At 39.8% G+C, this 26,489-nt stretch overlaps 1 protein-coding gene across 6 annotated transcripts in view; it reads right to left on the bottom strand.

Annotated features, from left to right (window-relative positions):
- The window catches only part of arhgef12a (Rho guanine nucleotide exchange factor (GEF) 12a), a 103,884-nt gene extending 79,832 nt beyond the window's left edge, over positions 1 to 24,052 (bottom strand). For all 6 annotated transcript variants that reach the window (XM_062060208.1, XM_062060211.1, XM_062060212.1 and 3 more), the window contains exon 1: positions 23,025 to 24,052. In XM_062060208.1, the coding sequence (XP_061916192.1) occupies positions 23,025 to 23,056 (32 nt within the window). In that variant the 5' untranslated portion in view covers positions 23,057 to 24,052. The remainder of the gene's footprint in view (positions 1 to 23,024) is intronic.
- Positions 24,053 to 26,489: the final 2,437 nt, after the last annotated feature.

The raw sequence follows: 26,489 nt of genomic DNA, 5'->3' as shown, positions 1-26,489 counted from the left end.
CCGCTCGCATCGTCTGCTTTGATTGTCTGCTTTGCGCTTCGCCATGACGGTAGCGTGACGTAAATATGCGACGCGTCGACGCACAAAAACGGCGTCGACATATTTACGTAACCGATAACGTCGACTACGTCGACGCGTCGTTTCAGCCTTAAACCATAACATATTAAAACGAAAAAGATCGACATATTTAAACACTCAAATGATAGTAATATGGCTCGAAAGAAGCCAAAACAATACTTAATGTTTCTTCTGCCAAAAGACTATATTAAAGATGTATTAATTATTTTATTTTTTTATTAAACTTGGTAAAAGACTTCAGGGTGTGTACAAGTACTTTTTGAGCACATTCAACAATACCACAATACTTATGATGAGTCTGACCATGATCATTTTGGTCACAATAACTGCGTTGTATGAAATGTTTATGTTGTTAAAGTTAAAGTACCACTGATAGTCACGTACACACAAGGTGTGGTGAAATTATCTTCTGCATTTGACCCATCCCCTTGTTCCACTCACTGGGAGGTGAGGGGAGTACTGAGCAGCAGCGGTGGCCGCGCTCGGGAATCATTTTGGTGATTTAACCCCAAATTCCAACCCTTGATGCTGAGTGCCAAGCTGAGTTCCTTTACATCTCTAGAAGACAATCCGACCCAATTACTTGTTTAAGACTGGATTTTCAGCACGGAACACTACCACAACAAGACTACACAGCAAAACTAAGTGGCCTAACTCAGTGGCCTAGTGGTTAGTGTCCGCCCTGAGATCGGTAGGTTGTGAGTTCAAATTCCGGCCGAGTCATACCAAAGACTAAAAAATGGGAGCCTGCTTGGCACTCAGCATCAAGGGTTGGAATTGGGGGTTAAATCACCAAAAATGATTCCCGGGCGCGGCCACCGCTGCTGCTCACTGTTCCCCTCACCTCCCAGGGGGATGATGGGGTCAAATGCAGAGAATAATTTCGCCACACCTATACTGTGTGTGTGACTATAATTGGTACTTTAACTTTAAAGCCATTCACACATCTCTCTGCAAAACCAACTACAGGCTCACCCCGATGGTGAGTAAGCATTCACTCTGTACATTTTGTACAGTCTTTTCAGTTTGGTATTTTGCTTGACTTTGTTTTATACATCAATATATGACAATAACATGAGATAGGGGACTACTTCCATTAGAAACAGTTCTAGGTTTTTATGTAAAACTGACTTCAGTTATTTGGACCATGCCAGCAGAGACTCAGCCAAACATTTCTCAGGTGTTGTTCAACGTGGGGGCTGTGCGAAGAAAAAAGTAGGATTGGACAAGTCTGGGAGTTGCCTTTAGGCTGCAGGGATCAGAATGAGGAGTGTTCCATTCCAGGAGTAAGAACACATTACCTAGCACAAGTTCATAGAAAAACCAGACAGTGGCTCTGTGGCTGCATGATTTAGTGCTGAGTCACGCAAAAGGACTAATGAGCACATTGGGAAAGATTTCCAATTCAATAAACTGATTCTATCTCAGCTGTGTTATGATGCGCACCTAGAGCTTGCCAACAAGAGACGACACACACAAAGCGTTATCTCATCTGTATCACACAATGTCAGTGTGCACACAAAGCAGCAGCATGCGTCTACACCCACTCAGTAATAACCTCCCTTTAAAGCACCTTCTGTATCGCAGCCATGTCTAATTTCAAACAGACCCTTAGCAGAGCCCCAAGGTATCAATGTGTTACTGGGGTAAGGAGTTTTTAAGTAAGTGATGAGGTATGAACCAGATAAGTGTGTGTGGGGGACAAGGGGGAACAGACAGCGGTGTCATTAGTGCATCGGAAGAAACAGAAGTAATAGCTCTAGAGCTCAAGCTAAAGCCTCAGGGGGAAAATGGTGCCCTTTCTGCCCCAATAAACTTCATCAGGATTCCTGACATGAAGGCCGGGGGATAGACATTTCTTCACGCTATGCTGTCTGCTTTCCTCCACGACTGAGAAAGGAAAAAAGGTAGTCATACAATAGAGATGTAACGGTAAACGGTATAATGATAAACCACGGTATAATTCCCCACTGTTAATATTACTGTTTTAAATCAAAATTAACGCAAAACCGTGATTGATAACACTTTTGATTAAACTCAGAGAACGGTGACGGTGCTCATTTATTGGAGATGCTAGCTAGCTTAAATGCTACCATAAATACAAGAAGAGATATCATCCTCTTTCCCCATAAAAAAATGACATTTCCCAGTCTAAACTTGTATAAACACAATACTGTCTGAGTAACTAAAATATTGTGTACATTAAACCGACAGTCTGTGCTCTCAGACACAGATCGATCGATACTTGAAGGAATATGACAACAGGATGTGAATTTGCATGACGCACCCAACACACGTTTATTTTTCTTCATCATTAATACCCTAAAAGTTTAAAACAGAGGTAGCCAGAACAAATTATGTAACATATTTTGCGTGGCTATTTTTTTATTCATCTGTTTTTAAATAAAACTTGGTTATAAGTAGGGATGATGTTCGAAATCGGTTCTCCCGGTTGTTTGATAAGAAAATAACCGATTCCATGGACTCGAATCCCTTTTTGAGAACCGGTTCCCGTTATCGAGGCCACTATAGTAAAGAAAAAGAGTTGGTTCTTTATTTGAATCCCTGGGAACGAATCCCTTCCCACGTACAGGAAATGCACTGTGGGACGCAATGTTATGTCCATTTGATTGTAGACTCTTACTGACATCTTGTGGCGATATGAAAATACTACGCGTCATTAGTTTGGGCACTTCCGGGTTGGCGAGACAATTGAGAAGTAGACAAGTTGTGTTAGCTCTTACAAGCCTTGGAAAAGATAAGTCTGTAAGTAAACTGTTTAACTTGTTTATGTAACTCAATATTACGGTGGAAAGTGGTTAAGTTGATACTCTCATGTAAGGGGGGGAGAATTGTTGATTGATGACTGTGGTGTTCTTAGTGTCATAGTGTGTGTAGTTAGTATGTTCCAATAGCAGCAGAAGTGCAGTTTTTGGAGAGCTGTATTATTTTCAGTTTTGTGCCCAAGGGACTGATTTTATTTAACACTATATCATTATTTATACATCTATAGTGATCACAGAGACAGGTTGTTTTTGTGTTGCTGTATATATTTGTTTTTCTGAAAAATCCCACTTAATATACTTTGGGTAACAACAGTCAATATAATTTTTTTTAGGGTAACAGTCAATATTTATTTATTTTATTCTTATAAAATAAAAGTGAGCTTTTGTTAAACCAAATATTGTGTTTTTTTCCATATACGACAACCTATCTGGATTCGATAAGAGAATCGATAAGGAATCGGTTCGATAAGAGGATTAAATAATGGGCTCGAACTCGATAATTTCTTATCAAACATCATCCCTAGTTATAAGTGTGTATGAGTGTGAGCACATTCAACAATACCATTATAATAATGATAACCGTGATCATTTTGGTGACAGTAATTGTGATATGAAATAGTGCTAGGCGATATATCGAATATACTCGATATATCGCGGGTTTGTCTCTGTGCGACATAGAAAATGACTATTTCGTGATATTCCAGTATACGTTCTCACGCAGTTGCTTTTAGCTGCGGGCATTACACGACAGGCTTTTTTCACTCTTTCTTGTCTCTCCTTCTCACAGAGACGTAAAACAAGCGCACCTTCTTACATACGTCACATACTGTCGCACGTGCAATGTCATACGCCCTCGCCGAGCAGAGAGGTAGCGGCATGGTAAAGTTAGCTGTGATGCTAGCGGAGCGGTGCGAGTGGTAATACGAGAGAAAGAAAAATGCGAATCTGGTAACAAATGAAGGAATAATTTATTCCCCAAAAAACAGCACGGGGTCCATCGTCTGGCGGTGGTTCGGCTTCAAGCGGGAATATGTTGAACAGACAACCATAACATGTCAAGTATGCGGCAAAAGCTAATGTGTAGCATCATTTGAAAAGTCACCCGCTAGAGAATGAAGAGTGTTTGAAACTCCGCATGTCAACATCTCCGTTCGGTGCCACACCCACAAAATGCCCAAGCAACCATTGCCAGATCAATGATAAATGGGTTATACTTGTATAGCGCTTTTCTACCTTCAAGGTACTCAAAACGCTTTGACAGTATTTCCACATTCACCCATTCACACACACATTCACACACTGATGGCGGGAGCTGCCATGCAAGGCGCTAACCAGCAGCCATCAGGAGCAAGGGTGAAGTGGCTTGCCCAAGGACACAACGGACGTGACTAGGATGGTAGAAGGTGGGGATTGAACCCCAGTAACCAGCAACCCTCCGATTGCTGGCACGGCCACTCTATCAACTTCGCCACGCCGTCCAACACTGTATAAAAAAAATAGTCAACAACAGAAGGAGATAACGTCCGCAAGAACCTACCACATAGCGAAGGACATACACTATTTGATTTCCTATTATACAGCTCATTTCTATTTGACAGTTATTTAAATATCTTATGTGACATCATGCACAAAAGTACACTTTATTTGTTTTAAACTATTGTAGTGCCGTTCTGTACAAAAAGTGCACTTTGATTTAGTGTTGTTTTGATATGTCATCTTAGTGACATCATGCACAAAAGTGCACTCATAGCTTGTTTTAAAATGTCTCCGACAATCTTGCACTTTCTGTTTTGGAAATGACATGAATGTTTGTGTCACTGCTAAATAACTGTTTAATAAATACAGTTTTGGTCAATTGACTTAGTTGTGGTTTCCCTCTCTGCATGAAAGTTTAATATGAGCATATATTAATGCAGTATGAACAAGAATGTTTTAATGTAGACACATAGAATCATCATACAGGTGTGATTATATGCATCAAGTGTTAATTCAAGGCTAAGGTAAAATATCAAGATATATATCGTGTATCGTGACAAGGCCTAAAAATATTGAGATATTAATAAAAGGCCATATCGCCCAGCCCTAATATGAAATGTTCATATTGTTACATACCTATCCTACAATGTTACACCAGGGGTTTCCAAGGATCCTCCCATCAGCGAATATGACTGGGGCCTCCCATACTAATATTCTCAGAGCAAATTTCTTATAACTAAAGTTAGATTAGCAGATATATTTATCTGTTTTCCTCAAGCTGCTGCCCCTCCCCTAAAGGCTTACAGTGCCTCACACTTAGATAACCCCTGTGTTGCACTGTTTACACTGAACTTGGCCATGAGCCCTGTCTTAAAAGCACCCGCTGATCAATGAGAAATGTTCCTTGGCCTGATCAGACATGTAAACATATTACTGCAAAGCGTCGTTCTTGTTACTTTGATTGGAAATGTTTTCTGTTCTGCTGCCAGTTAACATAAAAAATAAAAAAAAAAGAACCACAGCTCTGCATCTTACAGAAAACCCCCGCAACAACAAAGTCTTGCACTCAAAATGGATCCAAGTTAATGAAACAACTTGTGCTCTGATGCTGCTCTGTGGGCTTTGTGAAAGCGCAGTGGAGTGTGTATGCCCTGAATCAGCAGAAACTAGCAGCGCAAGGTTAATCGCAGTGCAGTGGGAGGTTGCAGCTCCCTTTCCCTCTACACATAACCTCTGCTGGCACAGAGGACTGTGTTTTAGATCATCCCGAGGGCTGCTTTAATACACTCGTTTCATGGCAGACAACACCGCATTGCCTCTGCCTGCAATAACTGCACAGCAGAAGGTTAGAGCTCTGAATCGACGCCTGGGAACACGCTCATTTAGGACTAGGATAGAAATATGGTACATTCAAACACTAATTGCGGGATTGTGTTTGCAATGAGAGACGCGCATTAACACAATGACTTCAAATAGGTGTAATGGCGCCCTTTCATGTATTCACTGGCTGTGGGGCAACAGCTGGTTGTAGACAAAAGACAGCATTTCAAAAGTTAGAAGTACATCTCATGAGAAACAAATCTGTGCAATGGTCTTGAAAGTATTAGTGTATGGTTGGGTTGTACGGTATACCGGTACTGGTATAGTATCGCGGTACAAATAAATAAAAAACGATACTATACTCTGTTTGAAAAATACCGGTTCCCGGGCATGACGGCGCGTCGTCACGCCGTGACATTGCTGGTTTTACGAGCAGGGGAGCATGTTCGGCAGCGCACAGTCACAGAGTACTTACAAGCAGACACGGTGTGTAGACAGAAAAGGGAGAACGGACGCATTTTGGCCTAAAAACTAACGATAAAGGTGAAGTTATAACACTGAAAAGCCCTCAGGAATAGGTGCTTTAAGACATGGCTAGCAAGGTAGCGGGGAACGTCCATTCGCTGTCGTCATTGTATAAGCTACTTCTAAATCACTAATCATCGCCTCCATGGCAACAAATAAAGTGAGTTTCTTACAAGTATCATTATCACTGCAGGACGAGGAATAGCTAAACATGCTTCACTACTCACCGTAGGAGGATACGATAGTTAACTGCTAACAGCAAGCTAGCACCCTGAATGTAAACAAATGCCATGGGTGGATCTACACCTGACATCCACTGTTATGATACCAAGTATAATAGCTTATTTAGTCGATACTACTATGTTTACATCGATATTTTTTATTGTCACAAAATCTTTTTTTAAAATTCATATTATGTTTATAAACTCAGGAAATACGTCCCTGGACACATGAGGACTTTGAATATGACCAATGTATGATCCTGTAACTACTTGGTATCGGATCGATACCTAAATTTGTGGTATCATGCAAAACTAATGTAAAGTATCGAAACAACAGAAGAATAAGTGATTATTACATTTTAACAGAAGTGTATATAGAACATGTTAAAAGAGAAAGTAACCAGATATTAACTGTAAATAAACAAGTGGATTCATAATCCATTTCACAGCTTGTCCCTCATAATTTTATATCGAATGATAAATGACACAATATGTTACTGCATATGTCAGCAGCCAAGATAGGAGCCTTTGTTTGTTTACTTACTACTAAAAGACAAGTTGTCTAAACAAGTATGTTCACTATTTAATTTAAGGACAAAATTGTTAAACATATGTTTAATGTACTGTAAGATTTTCGGTTAAAATAAAGCCAATAATGCCATTTTTTTGTGGTCCCCCTTATTTAGAAAAGTATCGAAATACATTTTGGTACCGTTACTAAAATATTGGTATCGGGACAACACTAGTGTATGGTATATAAGCGAAAACATACTGGACCAATAACAAAGCCTTGGGGTACCATGTCAAGTTGTCCGTGAGTAACTACGCAGAAAACCCAGCTCTTGGTTGGTCAGAACCAAAATTAAAAACCGTTTCTTGGTCACTGCCCAGGAGGATTGAATGGACAAAATCCTAAGATTTCAGAGAAAACATTATTGGACTATGGGTCATTTTGCTGTAGCGGCCTCTAAAAGAAGCTTGGAAATTAGTCCCAAAATGTCATAACATAAATCACAGCCAATCAGTGCAGCAGCAAAACTGCACTCCAATAACTTACAACACTGAGCCAATCGATCGATACTTGATCGATTGGATACATTTCAAGATGACTTTGCAAATGATGCTCGAGGGCACTAGCTGCAAAAAAACACTTTTACTAACACATAAAGACAAAAAGACCCTTCCAACTGGTTTGCCTTTGTCCTCCTTTTCTGTGTTGTAATGACCTTTTGTAGAGTGAAAGTAATGTGCTGCAATGGGGCCGTCTTGGCCTGGCCTGGACCATAGACATTGTCAACAAGCATCAGGATCATAGTGCTTTGGGATAGACCCTCCAAACACATGAATGTACCATGTTAAAAGCTTACACTCCACCCCCTACCGTCTAGCGTCACCACCCCTGGGCATTGTCATTATTTTCATCGCTGCAATTTAGTCTCATTTTTAAATGTGCTTTCTTTAAACATGTTTACAGTGTTATTAAGGAAACGTATCCAACAACCCCTAATCTTTTGATAGTTTACGATTACCATGGATGGATTTGAAACTACTTTGTAATGTATTCTACCGCCACCTACATCACCCTGATTAATGTGACTTTTCAAACCGGTCATATCCAGTGTTGGGTTAGTTACTGAAAACCAGTAACTAGTTACAGTTACTAGTTACTTTATTTCAAAAGTAACTCAGTTACTAACTCAGTTACTTACACCAAAAAGTAATGCGTTACTGTGAAAAGTAACTATTTAGTTACTTCTTTTTTTCCCCTTTTTTTTAAGGCTCCCATTAATGGCCTTTAGCCTTCATTTCAGTACTGTTATTGCACTGGAGAATAATACAATGTGTTGATCAACTTGACATGCATTCGCATCACTGAACTCTGCTAAGCAATATGGTCTACATACAACACACAAAGACAAAGATATGTTTCAAAGGGCCAATTTATTTCAGGCCAGAACAAATTGACAAAACTATTTTAAATAGCTGCAACATAATGGCACTTTAACTTTAACTTTAAAGGCCTACTGAAATGATTTTTTTTTATTTAAACGGGAATAGCAGATCCATTCTATGTGTCATACTTGATCATTTCGCGATATTGCCATATTTTTGCTGAAAGGATTTAGTAGAGAAAATCGACGATAAAGTTCGCAACTTTTGCTCGCTGATAAAAAAAAAGCCTTGCCTGTACCGGAAGTAGCGTGACGTCACAGGAGCTAGTATTCCTCACAATTCCCCGTTGTTTACAATGGAGCGAGAGAGATTCCGACCGAGAAAGTGATGATTACCCCATTAATTTGAGCGAGGATGAAAGATTCGTAGATGAGGAACGTTACAGTGAATGACTTGAGAGGCAGTGATGGACGTATCTTTTTTCGCTCTGACCGTAACTTAGGTACAAGCTGGCTCATTGGATTCCACACTCTCCTTTTTCTATTGTAGATCACAGATTTGTATTTTAAACCACCTCGGATACTATATCCTCTTGAAAATGAAAGTCGAGAACGCGAAATGGACATTCAGTGCCTTTTATCTCCACGACAATACATCGGCGAAATGCTTTAGCTACGAACTAACGTGATAGCATCTTGCTTTAACTGCATATAGAAACAAAAGAAATAAACCCCTGACTGGAAGTATAGATAGAAAATCAACAATACTATTAAACCGTGGACATGTAAATACACGGTTAATGCTTTCCAGGCTGGCGAAGGTTAACAATGCTGTGCTAACGACGCCATTGAAGCTAACTTAGCAACCGGACTGCACAGAGCTATGCTAAAAACATTAGCTCTCCACCTACGCCAGCCAGCCCTCATTTGCTTATCAACACCCGTGCTCACCTGCGTTCCAGCGATCGGCAGAAGGACGAAGGACTTCACCCGATGCGTTTGGCGGCCCGGAGACGTAGGAAGTCAAGGTGAAGTCGGCGGCTAGCGCGGCTAGCGCTCCAACAAAGTCCTCCTGGTTGTGTTGCTGTAGTCCGCTGCTAATACACTGATCCCATCTACAACTGTCTTCTTTGCAGCCTTCATTGTTCATTAAAAAAATTGCAAAAGATGTCCAGAATACTGTGTTTACTTACTTACTTGCTTACTAAAAAAAGACAAGTTGTCTTGTATGTTCACTATTTTATTTAAGGACAAACTTGCAATAAGAAACATATGTTTAATGTACCCTAAGATTTTTTGTTAAAATAAAGCTAATAATGCAATTTTTTGTGGTCCCCTTTATTTAGAAAAGTATCGAAAAGTACCGAAATAATTTTGGTACCAGTACCAAAATATTGGTATCGGGACAACACTAATACACACACATATATATTCTGTGCGCACTACCATACAAAAAACGGAAATGACGCAATAACACAAACATCAATAGCCAATGGAGGAGCCTAGTTGATATATATTATTAACAATTAAATGTAATACATTTAGAATACATCATAATTTACAAAATATTAACAATATACAAATAATATTTAAAGTTAAAAGTTAAAAAGTTAAAGTATCAATGATTGTCACACACACACACTAGGTGTGGCGAAATTATTCTCTGCATTTGACCCTTCACCCTTGATCCCCCCCTGGGAGGTGAGGGGAGCAGTTGGCAGCAGCGGTGGCTGCGCCCGGGAATCATTTTTGGTGATTTAACCCCCAATTCCAACCCTTAATGCTGAGTGCCAAGCAGGGTAATGGGTCCCATTTTTATAGTCTTTGGTATGACTCGGCCGGGGTTTGAACTCACAACCTACCGATCTCGGGGCGGACACTCTAACCACAAGGCCACTGAGTAGGTAATGTAGTATTTAATGTAACAATTAAAGATGTATGAATAATCAAACCATAGCCCCTGAATCAAAATCAAATGGTGAGGTGTCCAAATATTCCCACCCCTACAAGAGACACGAATGAATCACCAGCATTCCAACAACTTGAGTACTCCGTGATCATCTTTTATAGGGATACTTGTGTTACTCTGTAGTCATGGCAAGTAAACAGATTCAAACAATTTGCAAACCACACAAAACCTCAATGTAGGCCTCTTTCCACAAACATTTTTAATGACACGTGTACCCGACCTACACCAATGTCCCAATGCGGAGTAAGCACAGTATAGCTAGCTCGCTTGCTTCCACTCAACGCAATTGTTTACTATTAGTGATGTTACCAGCACCACTTCCCGGGAGGGCCTCGGGACAGGACACGCGGTGGGGTGGGAAAAAAAAAAACGTGGAGATCAGCAGAACTCTATGACAAAGAACTAGCAGCTCGCTAAAACTGACCCCACAGGCTGGCGTGCCCATCCCCGATCCTGGTAGATGTTAACACGCATGCAGCTCTCCCAGTGTGGCCGACAGAGCGGAAACAAAATGCAAAACATCTCACATCCCAGGGCGAGGAAAAGAAAAGCTCTGCAGACAAACAACCTAAATATTCAACTTTAAGTCAAATATGAACTAACTGACTATGTATAAAAGCACCAATGTTTGTGTCACTTTACTTCCAGTGTACAGAGCCTTTCATTGGGTTTTGCATGTATTTGTTTAGCAAAATGTTCAGCAACGGTTTTCAGCTGCAACCTTTTTGACATCAACATGCCCCCTCTAAGGAGTTGGTCCCTAATTCTATTAAACTGGCCACAAGGTAAGGTATACCTACCTAGTACCATAATCAGAACAATTTGAAGAAAAATTAATAAAACCTAAGGATTATTACTTTTTTATACAGCTAGTGTAATACATCTACTAATAGGGCTGGGCGATATATCCAATACACTCGATATATCGCGGGTTTGTCTCTGTGCGATATAGAAAATGACTATCGTGATATTCGAATATACGTTCTCACGCACTTGCTTTTAGCTGCGGGCATTACACTACAGCAGACCTGGGCATTCTGCGGCCCGCGGGCCGCATCCGGCCCTTTGTACGTCCCTGTCCGGCCCGCGTGAGGACAATCATAAATTACAAAATACATTTTAAAAAGTATCTATCTCGAGTGTGCAATACAACGGTGCTGCTTTTGTTTTGAAAAGCGTTATTTGTATGACTTCCGTGTGGACGTATGCTCGTGCGCGCAGCGGCAATCACAAGTTACAAAATAAATTTTAAAAAACATCTATGTCGTGCGTGCAATACAACTGTGCTGCTTTTATTTTGAAAAGTGTTATTTATGGGCGGTCCGCCCGGTTATCCCCGAGACGCTAAAAAAAGAAAAGGTGATGACGAATGGCGTGTTTTCATCAAGACATGGACTGCCAAGTAAAGGTAAAGCCGTGTGGATGGATGGATGTTGCTGTGTTTAAAGAATATAGTGTAACGACCTGCTGAAGTTGTTGTCTTTTTGAGTTGCGTAAATGAGGAGTGAGGATATGTGCGTGTGGAAGGAACGAGAAGTTGAGCTGTGTTACTATAGGTTGCTCAATAAAAGTTTAAAAAGAGCGTCAGACTTGGTGTGCACTTCTTCTGGATGCTACAATTGGTGGCAGAAGTAAAACTTTGCGCATACTGCACTGCTTAATTGTGTGCGCAGCCTGCTACGTCATCGAGAGGTACGTGCCACGTGAGGAGCTCGCCGCAGAGAGAGAGAGAAAGGAAGGAGAGAGGCATTGTCTACAAAGAGAGAGAGAGAGAGAGAGAGAGAGAGAGAGAGAGAGAGAGAGAGAGAGAGAGAGAGAGAGAGAGAGAGAGAGAGAGAGGAAGGAGAGAGGCAGTGTCTACAGAGAGAGAGAGAGAGAGAGAGAGAAAGGAAGGAGAGAGGCAGTGTCTACAGGTGCAGCGCACGCTGCTCGGCATGGGGGAATTCCGCCCTCAGTGAAGACTCCCAGGTTTGATGGCAAGGCGAACTGGGAGGCATTTCATCCCACTTCTGACATCAATTGTAGAGTCCAGAAGAAGTGCACACCAAGTCTGACGCTCTTTTTAAACTTTTATTGAGCAAGCTATACTAACACAGCTCAACTTATCTCGTTCTTTCCAAAAGGAAAACCAATCCTCACTCCTCATTTCCGCAACAGCAACGCTTCCTCCTTCTTCGCCAATCACCTTACAGGCGTGCTACGTTCACAACAAAGAGGATGCAGGATAAAGTGAAAGAAATTGAATTTTTGCATGGTATTATACATCAGGAAGTGTTGTGTAAGAAAGTGTTAAAAATAAAACCATCAAAAGCCATCTGCTTTTGTATAAAGATAAGTTAGGTTAAATGAAAATATTATTATTTTTTATCTTACGGTATATCAAAAATAATTTAAGCAAAATTGAATTGAAATATTGTCGGTGTGGCCCTCCAGCAGTGCTCGGGTTGCTCATGCGGCCCCCGGTAAAAATTAATTGCCCACCCCTGCACTACAGGCTTTTCTCACTCTTTCTTGTCTCTCCTTCTCACAGAGACATAAAACAAGCGTACCTTCTAACGTACGTCCCATACAGTCGCGCGTGCAACGTCATACGCCCTCGCCGAGCAGAGAGGTAGCAGCGTGGGTAACGTTCGCTGTGGTGCAAGTGGAGCGGTGCGAGTGGTAATACGAGAGAAAGAAGGTGCCAATCTGGTAACAAAATGAAGGAATAATTAATTCCCAGGAAAAATAGCACGGGGCCCATCGTCTGCCGGTGGTTTGGCTTCAAGCGGAAATATGCCGAACAGCTGTACACTACCGTTCAAAAGTTTGGGGTCACCCAAACAATTTTGTGGAATAGCCTTCATTTCTAAGAACAAGAATAGACTGTCGAGTTTCAGATGAAAGTTCTCTTTTTCTGGCCATTTTGAGCGTTTAATTGACCCCACAAATGTGATGCTCCAGAAACTCAATCTGCTCAAAGGAAGGTCAGTTTCGTAGCTTCTGTAACGAGCTAAACTGTTTTCAGATGTGTGAACATGATTGCACAAGGGTTTTCTAATCATCAATTAGCCTTCTGAGCCAATGAGCAAACACATTGTACCATTAGAACACTGGAGTGATAGCTGCTGGAAATGGGCCTCTATACACCTATGTAGATATTGCACCAAAAACCAGACATTTGCAGCTAGAATAGTCATTTACCACATTAGCAATGTATAGAGTGTATTTCTTTAAAGTTTAAACTAGTTTAAAGTTATCTTCATTGAAAAGTACAGTGCTTTTCCTTCAAAAATAAGGACATTTCAATGTGACCCCAAACTTTTGAACGGTTTAAAGTATGCGGCAAACGCGTTGCTACAAAAAGTAGCACCACTGCTAATTTGTAGCATCACTTGAAAAGTCACCCGCTAGAGAATGAAGAGTGCTTGAAACTCCGCATGTCAACATCTCCGGCCGGTGCCACACCAACAAAATGCCGAAGCAACCATTTCCACATCAACACCGTATGAAAAAATAGTCTAAAACAGAAGGAGATAACGTCCGCAGTAACCTACCACATAGCGAAGAACATACACTATTTGATTTCCTATTACGCAGCTCATTTTTATTTGACAGTTATTGAAATATCTTGTGTGACATCATGCACAAAAGTGCACTTTATTTGTTTTAAACTATTGTAGTGGCGTTCTGTACAAAAAGTACACTTTAATTTAGTGTTGTTTTGATATGTCATCATGCAAAAAAGTGCACTAATAGCTTGTTTTGGAAATGACATGAATGTTTGTGCCACTGTTTAATAACTGTTTAATAAATACAGTTTTGCTAAATTGACTTAGTTGTGGTTTCCCTCTGCATGAAAGTTTAAAATGAGCATATATTAATGCAGTATGAACAAGAAAGTTTTAATGTAGACACATAGAATCATCATACTGCTGTGATTATATGCATCAAGTATTCAAGGCTAAGGCAAAATATTGAGTGTATCGTGACATGGCCTAAATATATTGAGATATTAATAAAAGGCCATATGGCCCAGCCCTATCTCCTAACATTGCAAATTGGACCAAAGAGAAAATACAATTACTGACTTTGGCCAACGTTATTTGGGGGCAAACAACACAACCAAGTACCAGTAATGGCTATCTTTGGTAAAAAAAACAAAAAACCCTGAAGATAACCATTAAGGCTGCAAATTAATCAAATTTTAATCTTGAGCACGATTTTGGCTGCCACAAATGAATGAAGGTGCTCATCAGCGATATTAACGTTTCAAAAAACAAGCCCCGCCTGCGTATGAAATCAAACAATTTCAAAGCCGGCAGCGGCAGGAAAGTAACAGCGGCTCGACTTGAAGGCGTGGACGCCTGCACAACACGCTGCTCTACTTGAAGTCACACAAGCAGGACCAATAGCATGCTAATTAATCAGAGTCTGGAAACAGTTTCCCATTGTGTGTTAACACTTCTTGCTGGTTTGGAGAACCAGATCAAGCGTATCGGTGTCCAATTGATGATGTGTGGGCCACACACGGAACGTGGCTCTTTTACATTCCATTTTCTACCGCTTGTCCCTTACGGGGTTGCGGGGGGTGCTGGAGCCTATCAAAGCTGCACACGGACGGAAGGCGGGGTACACCCTGGACACGTCGCCACCTCAACGCAGGGCCAACACAGATAGACAGACAACATTCACACACTAGGGCCAATTTAGTGTTGCCAATCAACCCGGAGTGAACCCACGCAGTCACGGGGAGAACATGCAAACTCCACACAGAAAGACCCAGAGCCCAGGATCGAACCCCGGACCTTCGTATTGTGAGGCACACGTGACATTGCCCCGAAAAAAAACCCCATAAAAAATGGATAAAGAGAGCTGGAGGCATCATGTAACAAGAAAAAGCTGAAATGTTATTAAAAATAGTGAACAAAAACACACATATTTGTTTATTAATGTGCAGTGCATTTTGAGCACAGGAAGTGAACAAACGTATAAGTAATTGCTCGGATGTGATATTTAGCCATTTTGAACTTTGAATTGTAAACAATTCTGATGTAACTTTGTATAAGCATGTTTAAAATAAACTATTACTGATTATACAGTGGGTACGGAAAGTATTCAGACACCCTTTATTTTTGTTCACTCTGTTTCATTGCAGCCATTTCCTAAAATCAAAAAAGTTCATTTTATGTCTCATTAATGTACACTCAGCACCCTATCTTGACAGAAAAAAACAGAAATGTAAAAAGCACATAAAAGTATTCAGACCCTTTGCTCAATACTTTGTTGATGCACCTTTGGCAGGGTCTTTTACAGCCTCAAATCATTTTTAATACGATGCCACTATCTTGACACACCTATCTTTAGGCAGTTTCGCCCATTCCTCTTTGCAGCACCTCTCAAGCTCCATCAGGTTGGATGGGAAGCATTGGTTTTCATCCAGGATGTCTCTGAATATCGCTGCATTTAGCTTTCCCTCTATCCTTACTAGTCTCCCAGTTCCTGCTGCTGAAATCCAGCATGATGCTGCCACCACCATGCTTCACTGTAGAAATGGTATTGGCCTGCTGATGAGCGGTGCCTGGTTTCCTCCAAACATGATGACCAGCATTTACGCCAAATAGTTTAATCTTTGTCTCGGCAGACCAGATAATTCTATTTTTCATGGTCTGACAGTCTTTCAGGTGCATTTTGGCAAACGTTTGAAATGGCTTCCGTCTGGCCATTCTACCAAACAGGCATGATTGGTGGTTTGTTGCAGAGACGGTTGTCCTTCTGATAAGTTATCCTCTCTACAGAGAAATGCTGTAGCTCTGACAGAGTGACCATCGGGTTCTCGGTCACCTTCCTGACTAGACTAAGATATATGCAACAATGTACAGAGACATCCTGAATGAAAACTAACACTTTATATCCAACCTGATGGAGCTTGAGAGGTGCAAAGAGGAATGGGCGAAACTGCCCAAAGATAGGTGTGCCAAGCTTGTGGCATCGTATTCAAAAAGTATTGAGGCTGTAATTGCTGCCAAAGATGCATCAACAAAGTATTGAGCAAAGGGTCTGAATACTTATTTGTGATTATAATTTTTTTAAATTTTTAATATATTTTCAAAAGTTTTGACTTTTTTTTTTTTTTTTTTCAAAAAGGAATGCTGAGTGTATATTAATGTGACATAAAATAAACTTTTTTGATTTTAACAAATGGCTGCAATGAAACAGTGAAAAATGTAAAAGGGTCTGAACACTGTATGCAACAACTATGCATAAAGTTTTTTCAGCCATTTATTGGACTGTTTTACAACTTAATTGATGACGTCACGTTCATAACCCCCACCACGGCAAGTAGATTGCCGATCTGTGGGAAGCACTGTTTTTACTGAACATAAATAGTGGCAACTTGTCCAGGGTGTACCCCGCCTTCCGCCCGAATGCAGCTGAGATAGGCTCCAGCGACCCCCCGCAACCCCGAAAGGGACAAGCGGTAGAAACAGGATGGATGGATAAATAGTAATCATGATTAATAATCCTGATTCTAATATTGATACAATTAATTGTGATTATTATTTTGGTCATAACGTTTCAGTCCAAATAAACATTGATGCAGAACTTATTGCAAGGCGACGAAGGTGGCACACATGTCTCTGTCTAGGCTGTTCAGTACAATATGGCACGCTTGACTCAAACAATAATAAGGCAACTGCAGCGCTGAGTCATCTCGGTCTCTTATGCTTACAGTTTTATATACAGATATAAAGTTTCCATACACTTGTAAAGAACATAATGTCATGGCTGTCTTGAGTTTCCAATAATTTGTACAACTCTTATTTTTTGTGATAGAGTGATTGGAGCACATACTTGTTGGTCACAAAAAACATTCATGAAGTTTGGTTCTTTTATGAATTTATTATGGGTCTACTGAAAATGTGAACAAATATGCTGGGTCAAAAGTATACATACAGCAATGTTAATATTTGGTTACATGTCCCTTGGCAAGTTTCACTGCAATAAGGCGCTTTTGATGTGATTTAGCCATTCCGTTACCACTTTTGACGTGTGTTTGGGGGTCATTGTCTTGTTGGAACACCCAACTGCGCCCAAGACCCAACCTCCGGGCTGATGATTTTAGGTTGTCCTGAGGAATTTGGAGGTAATCCTCGTTTTTCATTGTCCCCATTTACTCTCTGTAAAGCACCAGTTCCATTGGCAGAAAAACAGGCCCAGAGCATAATACTACCACCACCATGCTTAACGGTAGGAATGTTGTTCCTGGGATTAAAGGCCTCAGCTTTTCTCCTCCAAACATATTGCTGGGTATTGTAGCCAAACACCCCAATTTTTGTTTCATCTGACATCACATGGACAAAGATAAGACCTTCTGGAGGAAAGTTCGGTGGTCAGATGAAACAGTGACCCCAAACACGAGTCAAAAGTGGTAAAGGAATGGCTAAATCAGGCTAGAATTAAAGGGAAACTTCGGTTTTTTTCAACCTGGGCCCTGTTTTCATAATTTTTTCTGTATATGTGAGTGCTGGATAAAACATTTTTTGAGGTCGCGCCAGTATTGAGCAGGGCAGGCAGCCTCCAGCCCAGCTAACGCTCGTACACAGGGCAACTGGCTCTCGTCAAAATTCGGCCTATAAACATGCATTTTTTTCACACTGACAGGCTCAGATAGTTACAATGAGTGTCCGACAACATACTAGAAAGGAGAAATTAACGTATGTCTCTACCTTTAGCTGGAGATCGCTGCTTGTTGTGAGCTGTGTCCAAATCTCACCACGCTACAAATCTCGTTCCGAAATCTCGCGATAACTCGCGACAAAACACCGGTGGAAAAACAGTTACCTGACTGAGGTGAAGAGAGATGACTGAAGTGATTTTCTGTTGGATTACCGAAGACTGTTATTTTAGTTTTATAGAAAAGTTTGTTTGTTTGTCTGTCATGGCTGAATTTTTGGTCAGGTAACTGTTTTTCCACCGGTGTTTTGTCGCGAGTTATCGCGAGATTTCGGAACGAGATTTGTAGCGTGGTGAGATTTGGACACAGCTCACAACAAGCAGCGATCTCCAGCTAAAGGTAGAGACATACGTTAATTTCTCCTTTCTAGTATGTTGTCGGACACTCATTGTAACTATCTGAGCCTGTCAGTGTGAAAAAAATGCATGTTTATAGGCCGAATTTTGACGAGAGCCAGTTGCCCTGTGTACGAGCGTTAGCTGGGCTGGAGGCTGCCTGCCCTGCTCAATACTGGCGCGACCTCAAAAAATGTTTTATCCAGCACTCACATATACAGAAAAAATTATGAAAACAGGGCCCAGGTTGAAAAAAACCGAAGTTTCCCTTTAAGGTTTTAGAATGGCCTTCCCAAAGTCCTGACTTAAACGTGTGGACAATGCTGAAGAAACAAGTCCATGTCAGAAAACCAACAAATTCAGCTCAACTGCACTAATTTTGTCAAGAGGAGTGGTCAAAAATTCAACCAGAAGCTTGTGGATGGCTACCAAAAGCGCCTTATTGCAGTGAAACTTGCCAAGGGACATGTAAGCAAATATTAACATTGCTGTATTTTGACCCAGCAGATTTGGTCACATTTTCAGTAGAGCTTTGAATGTTTTTTGTGACAATCAAGTATGTGCTCCAATCACTCTATCACAAAAAATAAGAGTTGTAGAAGTTATCGGAAATTTAAGAGAGCCATGACATTATGTTCTTTACAAGAGTATGTCAACTTTAATACACAACTGTAATATATATATATATATATATATATATATATATATATATATATATATATATATATATATATATAGATTTTCTTTGCATTTTACAGCAGAGGTTATTGTTGACTTAAACATTGCCTGTACAATTAATAAAGGTTTTAAAGTGTTGACAGTTTGACCGAGCAAACTTCCATTAATCCCTAAGGGAAAAAGTGAACAATTGAAATGGAGAAAATTGAGTGGACAGGCAACAACATAAGAAAGTTAATCTAGTCATGTGTATGTCTGCCACAAAAAACAGCAGTACAATTAAAGTGGGTGCACTGCTAACCACTGCTGTCATGGTTGCAAAGGGGGGATGGGTCCCGAGCATAATGGGGGCCTTGCTTTTACATGACGTCCCATCTAGAGCAGTGTACACTTGCTTCCGTCCTAAACCAACCAAGAACATTTTAATCTGTAGAAATTAGATCCGGGTAAGAAGGGCTAGTGTAGTGCAAGAGAAGTCAAACTGGAAAACCACACTGTGTATCGGGATAGATTAAACTGGAAAAAACACTCATCGGGCTGGATTTATTTGCCATTGAAGCGATAAAACCATGGCAGTGTCCAAGCTCTCCTGACTGATTCCTCCAGTAAGATGATTACGAGGTTCCGTCTAAATCCACAGATTGTTTTAATGACTGCAGAAAGAGGTAAGCGTTAAAAAGGCTTAGGGCAGGGCTATTCCACTAAATTGTTCAAGGTGGACCTGCTGCAAAGACGCCGGTCAAGTATGTTCCATGCTGCGTTTAGTGTGCCGTGAGATACAGTCTGGTGTGCCGTGGGAGATTATCTAATTTCACCTATTTGGGTAAAAAATATTTTTTGCAAACTAGTAATTATAGTCTGCAAATGATGTGTTGTTGTTGAGTGTCTGTGCTGTCTAGCGCTCGGCAGAGTAACCGTGTAATACTCTTCCATATCAGTAGATGGCAACCGGTAGCTAATTGCTTTGTAGATGTCGGAAACACCGGGAGGCAGTGTGCAAGGTAAAAAGGTGTCGAATAAACAAAAGGTGAGTGCCCCTAAGAAAAGCTTAGGGAAGGCAATGCAGAACGTAACTAAAACTGATCTGGCTACAAAGTAAACAAAAACAGAATGCTGGACGACAGCAAAGACTTATTGTGGAGCAAAGACGATGTCCACAATGTACATCCGAACATGACATGACAATCAACAATGTCCACTCAAAGAAGGATAAAAACAATTGAAATATTCTTGATTGCTAAAACAAAGTAATATCGCTCAAAGGAAGACATGAAACTGTTACAGGAAAATACCAAAAAAAGACAAAAAGCCAACAAAATAGGAGCGGAAGACAAGAACTAAAACACTACACACAGGAAAACAGCAAAAAACACAAAATAAGTCACGGCGTGCTGTGACAGGTGGTGACAGTACACCTACTTTGAGACAAGAGCTATATTGATGCATGGTTGGTTATGGTTTAAAGTCATATCCAACAATTGCGACAACGACTTTTTACGGTCAACTGAGTTTCGTTTTTTAATGATTTCTGCTGGTGGTGTGATTTTTTTCAACGCAAAAAAATGTACCTTGGCTCAAAAAAGGTTGAAAAACACTGTTCTAGTGGTCCATTTTCCATTATGACATCAGCAGGGTTTCTATCAAGATGCTTGGTAATTACATTGTATAACACAGTGTATTTCAACCTTTTTTGAGCCAAGGCACATTTTTTGCGTTGAAAAAATCCGGAGGCACATCACCAGCAGAAATCATTAAAAAACGAAACTCAGTTGACAGTTAAAAGTAGTTGTCGCAATTGTTGGATATGAATTCAAACCATAACCAAGCATGCATCAATATAGCTCTTGTCTCCAAGTAGGTGTACTGTCACCACCTGTCACATCACGCTAGGGCTGGGCGATATGGCCTTTTATTAATATCTCAATATTTTTAGGCCATGTCACGATACACGATATATATCTCGATATTTAGCCTTGAATGAACACTTGATGCATATAATCACAGCAGTATGATGATTCTATGTGTCTACATTAAAACATTCTTGTTTATACTGCAGTAATATATGCTCATTTTAAACTTTCATGCAGAGAGCGAAACCACAACTAAGTCAATTTATCAAAACTGTATTTATTAAACGGTTATTAAACAGTAATTTCCAAAACAGAAAGTGCAAGATTGTCAGAGACATTTTAAAACAAGCTATTAGTGCACTTTTGTGCATGATGTCACTAAGATGACATATCAAAACAACACTAAATTAAAGTGTACTTTTTGTACAGAACGCCACTACAATGGTTTAAAACAAATAAAGTGCACTTTTGTGCATGATGTCACACAAGATATTTCAATAACTGTCAAATAAAAATGAGCTGCATAATAGGAAATCAAATAGTGAATGTTCTTCGCTATGTGGTAGGTTCCTGCGGACGTTATCTCCTTCTGTTGTTGACTATTTTTTTCATACGGTGTTGATCTGGAAATAATTGCTTCGGCATTTTGTTGGTGTGGCACCGAACCGAGATGTTGACGTGCGGAGTTTCAAGCACTCTTCATTCTCTAGCGGGTGACCTTTCAAATAATGCTACAAATAAGCAACAATGCTACTTTTTGTAGCAACACTTTTTCCGCCTACTTGACATGTTACTGTTGTCTGTTCAACATATTCCCACTTGAAGCCAAACCACCGCCAGACGATGGACCTCGTGTTTTTTTTCTTGGGAATTAATTCTTCCTTCATTTGTTACCAGAGTGGCACCTTCTTTCTCTCGTATTACCACTCGCACCGCTCTGCTAGCATCACAGCTAACTTTACCATGCCGCTACCTCTCTGCTCGGCGAGGGCGTATGACGTTGCACGCGCTCAGTATGTGACGTATGTAAGAGGGTGCGCTTGTGTTATCTCTCTGTGAGAAGGAGAGACAAGAAAGAGTGAGAAAAGCCTGTAGTGTAATGCCCGTAGCTAAAAGCAACTGCGTGAGAACGTATACACGAACATCACGATATAGTCATTTTCTATATCACACAGAGACAAACCCGCAATACATTGAGTATATTCGATACATCGCCCAGCCCTACATCACGCCGTGACTTATTTTGAGTTTTTGGCTGTTTTCCTGTGTGTAGTGTTTTAGTTCTTGACTTTCGCTCCTATTTTGGTGGCATTTCCTCTTTTTTTGGTATTTTCCTGTAGCAGTTTCATGTCTTCCTTTGAGCGATATTTCCCACATATACTTTGTTTTAGCAATCAAGAATGTTTAAGTTGTTTTTATCCTTCTTTGTGGGGACATTGTTGATTGTCATGTCATGTTCGGATGTACATTGTGGATGTCGTCTTTGCTCCACAGTAAGTCTTTGCTGTCGTCCAGCATTCTGTTTTTGTTGACTTTGTAACCAGTTCAGTTTTAGTTTAGTTCTGCATAGCCTTCCCTAAGCTTCAATGCCTTTTCTTAGGGGCACTCACCTTTTGTTTATTATTGGTTTAAGCATTAGACACCGTTTTACCTGCACACTGCCTCCCGCTGTTTCCGACATCTACAAAGCAATTAGCTACCGGCTGCCACCTGCTGATATGGAAGAGTATTACACGGTTAATCTGCCGAGCTCTAGACAGCACCGACACTCAACAACAACACATCATTTGCAGACTATAATTACTGGTCTGCAAAAAATATTTTTAACCCAAATAGGTGAATTTAGATAATCTCCCACGGCACACCAGTGGTTGAAAAACACTGCTCTAGACAGCACAGACACAAAACAACGTCACATTATTTGCGGATTATAACTACTGGTTTGCAAAAATTACTTTTAACACAGCTCGGTGAAATTACATAATCTCCCACGGCACACCAGACTATATTTCATGTCATAATGGAAAATGGACCACTAGAATCTAGAGGTCCATTTTCCATTATGACATCAGCAGGGTTTCTATCAAGATGCTTGGTATTTACATTGTGTAAGGCAGCTATTAGTCAGCACAATGCAGTGATTTAGAACACACATGTTTACTGCTGGTATACTGTACCTGTCAGTGAAGCTGGACTGTGTGTCACTCATTGGGCTTCCGGTTCTAGATTTGCAGCGATTTATATCCGATTAACATTTTCCAGAGTGCGATGAGGCGCGACGTCAAAAATAAATATTGAAAGTAAAGCTGTCAATGGTAAATATCCTTATGTTTGGGTGGTAGCAGCAGCTAGGACTCCTTAAAAATGAATCAGGGCCTGGGGGAGATGATAATCCTTCCCAACACTGCCGCTGCAAATTGCATGTCCTTGAATTCCCATCCCAGTTTTTTCCGTGCGGTAATCCAACGCGACGTTGCCCGCCCGCCTGCACCCCTGCTCGGCTTGAATGAGTGGCTAGACGTCCCTGTGAGATGCGGCAAATTCCTCCAGTGGGGCCCCCCCTCTCCCGTTCACAGTCTGCTCGCTTCGCTACCGAAAAAATGATGTATTTTGGAAAGGGAAAAAAACAACAGCTAGCGTTTAAATGTAAAATAGACGGGAAAATATTTGCAGGAGAATCCTCAAAGGAAATGTCCAATTTTGTTAGCTTCCAGCTAACAAAACAGTTGAAAAAAAAAAAAAAAAAAACTTTGCGTCGTGTGCTTTGTAAAGTAGTGGAAAAAACAGCACGCCGCGTTTAAAATATCGAGTGGCTTTCTTCTCCTAACTCTGTGTTGAGCGACAAAGTGTCCGTCGAAGGGCGGAAAAAATCCAAATAAAAATTAGTTTTTTAGCACCGACAGACGCTCCTTGACTCCATGTTTCCACAGCCCGGGGATGGAAAACCGAAGCTTAGCTTAGCATAGCCAAAAGCTAACGGGACAGAAAGTAACAAGCAAGTCCTTCCGAGGCCACGTATTTCAACAACACCAACAAAAACGGGAGTCCAAAGAGGTGCTAAAAACAACCCGGCGCACTCACACGCTTCTTCCCTCCAACGTTCGGCGTCATTTATGTCAGGATATAAATTGAGGAAAGGCAAGGGGGGAAATACCACAGTGTGCCGCTAGCAACGCCCTAGCCTGCTAGCCCGAGAGCCACTTCCGCCCGGAGATGGGGAAAAAAACTCCAAAAGTAGCCGGGTTGAATTAAATTAATTATACAACATAATTCTACTTTGATTCCCGTCGTTAAAATTACTTTCGTATCTATATGATGTATGCTGGAAATTTGAGTTATGACGTGTTTGACACGTAAAAGTAACAGGCAGGAGGGGTTCGCAACTAAAACACACAAAACACTCAATGCAAAAAGACGACAAACGTAACTACTAAATGTTTTTTATTATTATTATAAAACATAATTTTACTTTGATTCCTATCATAATGTATGCTGAACTTTGAGTTATGACGTGCTTGACACGTAATAATAACAGGCAGGAGGGGTTAGCAACTAAAACAGACAAAACACTCAATAAAAAAAGACGACAAACGTAACTACTACATTTTTTAATTATTTTTATAAAACATAATTTTACTTTGATTCCTAGCATAAAATAAATTTAGTATCTATATAGAGTGTATGCTGAAATTTGAGTTATGACGTATTTGAAACAGGCAGGAGGGGTTAGCAACTAAAACACACAGAACACTCAATAAAAAAGACAAACGTAACTACTAAATTTTTTTTTTGTAATTATTATAAAACATAATTTTACTTTGATTTCTTTCATTGAAATTTCTTTAGTATCTATATAATGTATGCTGAAATTTGAGTTATGACGTATTTGAAACAGGCAGGAGGGGTTAGCAACTAAAACACACAAAACACTCAATAAAAAAGACAAACGTAACTAAATGTTTTTTTATTATTATTATAAAACAATTTTACTTTGATTCCTATCATTAAAAAATTACTTCAGTATCTAAATAACGTATGCTGAAATTTGAGTTATGACGTAATAATAACAGGCGGAGTTAGCAACTAAAACACACAAAACAGTCAATAAAAAAGACGACAAACGTAACTACTACATTTTTTTATTATTTTTTATAAAACATAATTTTACTTTGATTCCTAGCATAAAATGACTTTAGTATCTATATAATGTATGCTGAAATTTGAGTTATGACGTATTTGAAACAGGCAGGAGGAGTTAGCAACTAAAACACACAAAACAGTCACTAAAAAAGACGACAAACGTAACTACTAAATGTTTTTTTTAAATTATTATTATAAAACATAATTTTACTTTGATTCCTATCATTAAAAGTACTCTAGTATCTATATAATATATGCTGAAATTGTGCGTTATGACGTGTTTGACATATAATAACAGGCAGGAGGGATTAGCAACTAAAACACACAAAACACTCAATAAAAAAGACGACAAACGTAACTACTAAATGTTTTTTTTTAATAAGCCAAATCCAGTTTCTTAGCTATTAAATGCATCTGTTTGGTTACCTAATCACATTATGAAGGTCCATTTCTTAAACCAAGCAGTTTTATCAAATATACATACGGTGATTAAATAATAACATGGTGCTAAAAAAAATGCATGTTTAAAACTAGTTTTCAGTTTCCCTAATAAATTCAGATAACACCACAGCACCACCTCTTGGACAAATGTGGTGGCACTTCTTCTCATGAGAGGACAGCTGAGTGGAAGCAATAACACACTTTTTAAATATATTCCATTAGACCAGGGGTGTCAAAGTCATTTTAGATGGGGGGGACCACATGGAGAAAAATCTACTCCCAAGTGGGCCGGACTGGTAAAATCACGGCATGATAACTTAAAAATAATGACAACTTAAGATTGTTTTCTTTGTTTAAAAATAGAACAAGAACATTCTGAAAATGTACAAATCATAATGTTGTTGGTTTTTTTTTACACTTACATGTTGCGGTTAATAGTATTCTATCTTTGTCATTTTCTGAATAAATGATGTGATAATGTTCATCAGTCAACTCATTTTTTTTTCAATCTATCAAGATAAAAAAATATCAAAATCAAATTACAGTATGTTATTTATGTAGTTTGCTCTTTTTCCTCGACTGATGCACTAACATGTGGTTTATTTTTAACATATGTAGCATCATCTACAAAGATTTGCTATTGCGACATCTAGTGGACAAATTTAGAACAGCAGTTTCTTTCATTCAAAAATTTCGGCTCATTTTTATACTTGGCAAACCTGTTCGGGCCATACGCTTGACACCACAGCTTTAGACACACCTAATTCAGAACAAAAGAGTGCATTCAAAGAAGTCATTTAATGACATTAAAATACAATCATACATTCAGAAAACTAAGGCACGCACCAGTATAGTTTTTTGTTTTACTTCCTCTGTGTATATTTACATTCTGAAAATAAATTGTAGTACATGACTGCACAAATAAATCTGCATAAACACTAGAAAAGGCCAGTGTACTTAATGTTGTGTCATCTTCACTCGTTCGCGTGAGTAAATGTTTATTCAAGGCAGTTTTACACAATAAATCCCCAACTACTGTATACTTTCCATCTACACTAGTG

Source organism: Entelurus aequoreus, linkage group LG10 (genome assembly GCF_033978785.1).
Source record: "Entelurus aequoreus isolate RoL-2023_Sb linkage group LG10, RoL_Eaeq_v1.1, whole genome shotgun sequence".
Classification (NCBI taxonomy): Eukaryota; Metazoa; Chordata; class Actinopteri; order Syngnathiformes; family Syngnathidae; genus Entelurus; species Entelurus aequoreus.
This window is presented reverse-complemented; position numbering and strand designations above follow the sequence as displayed.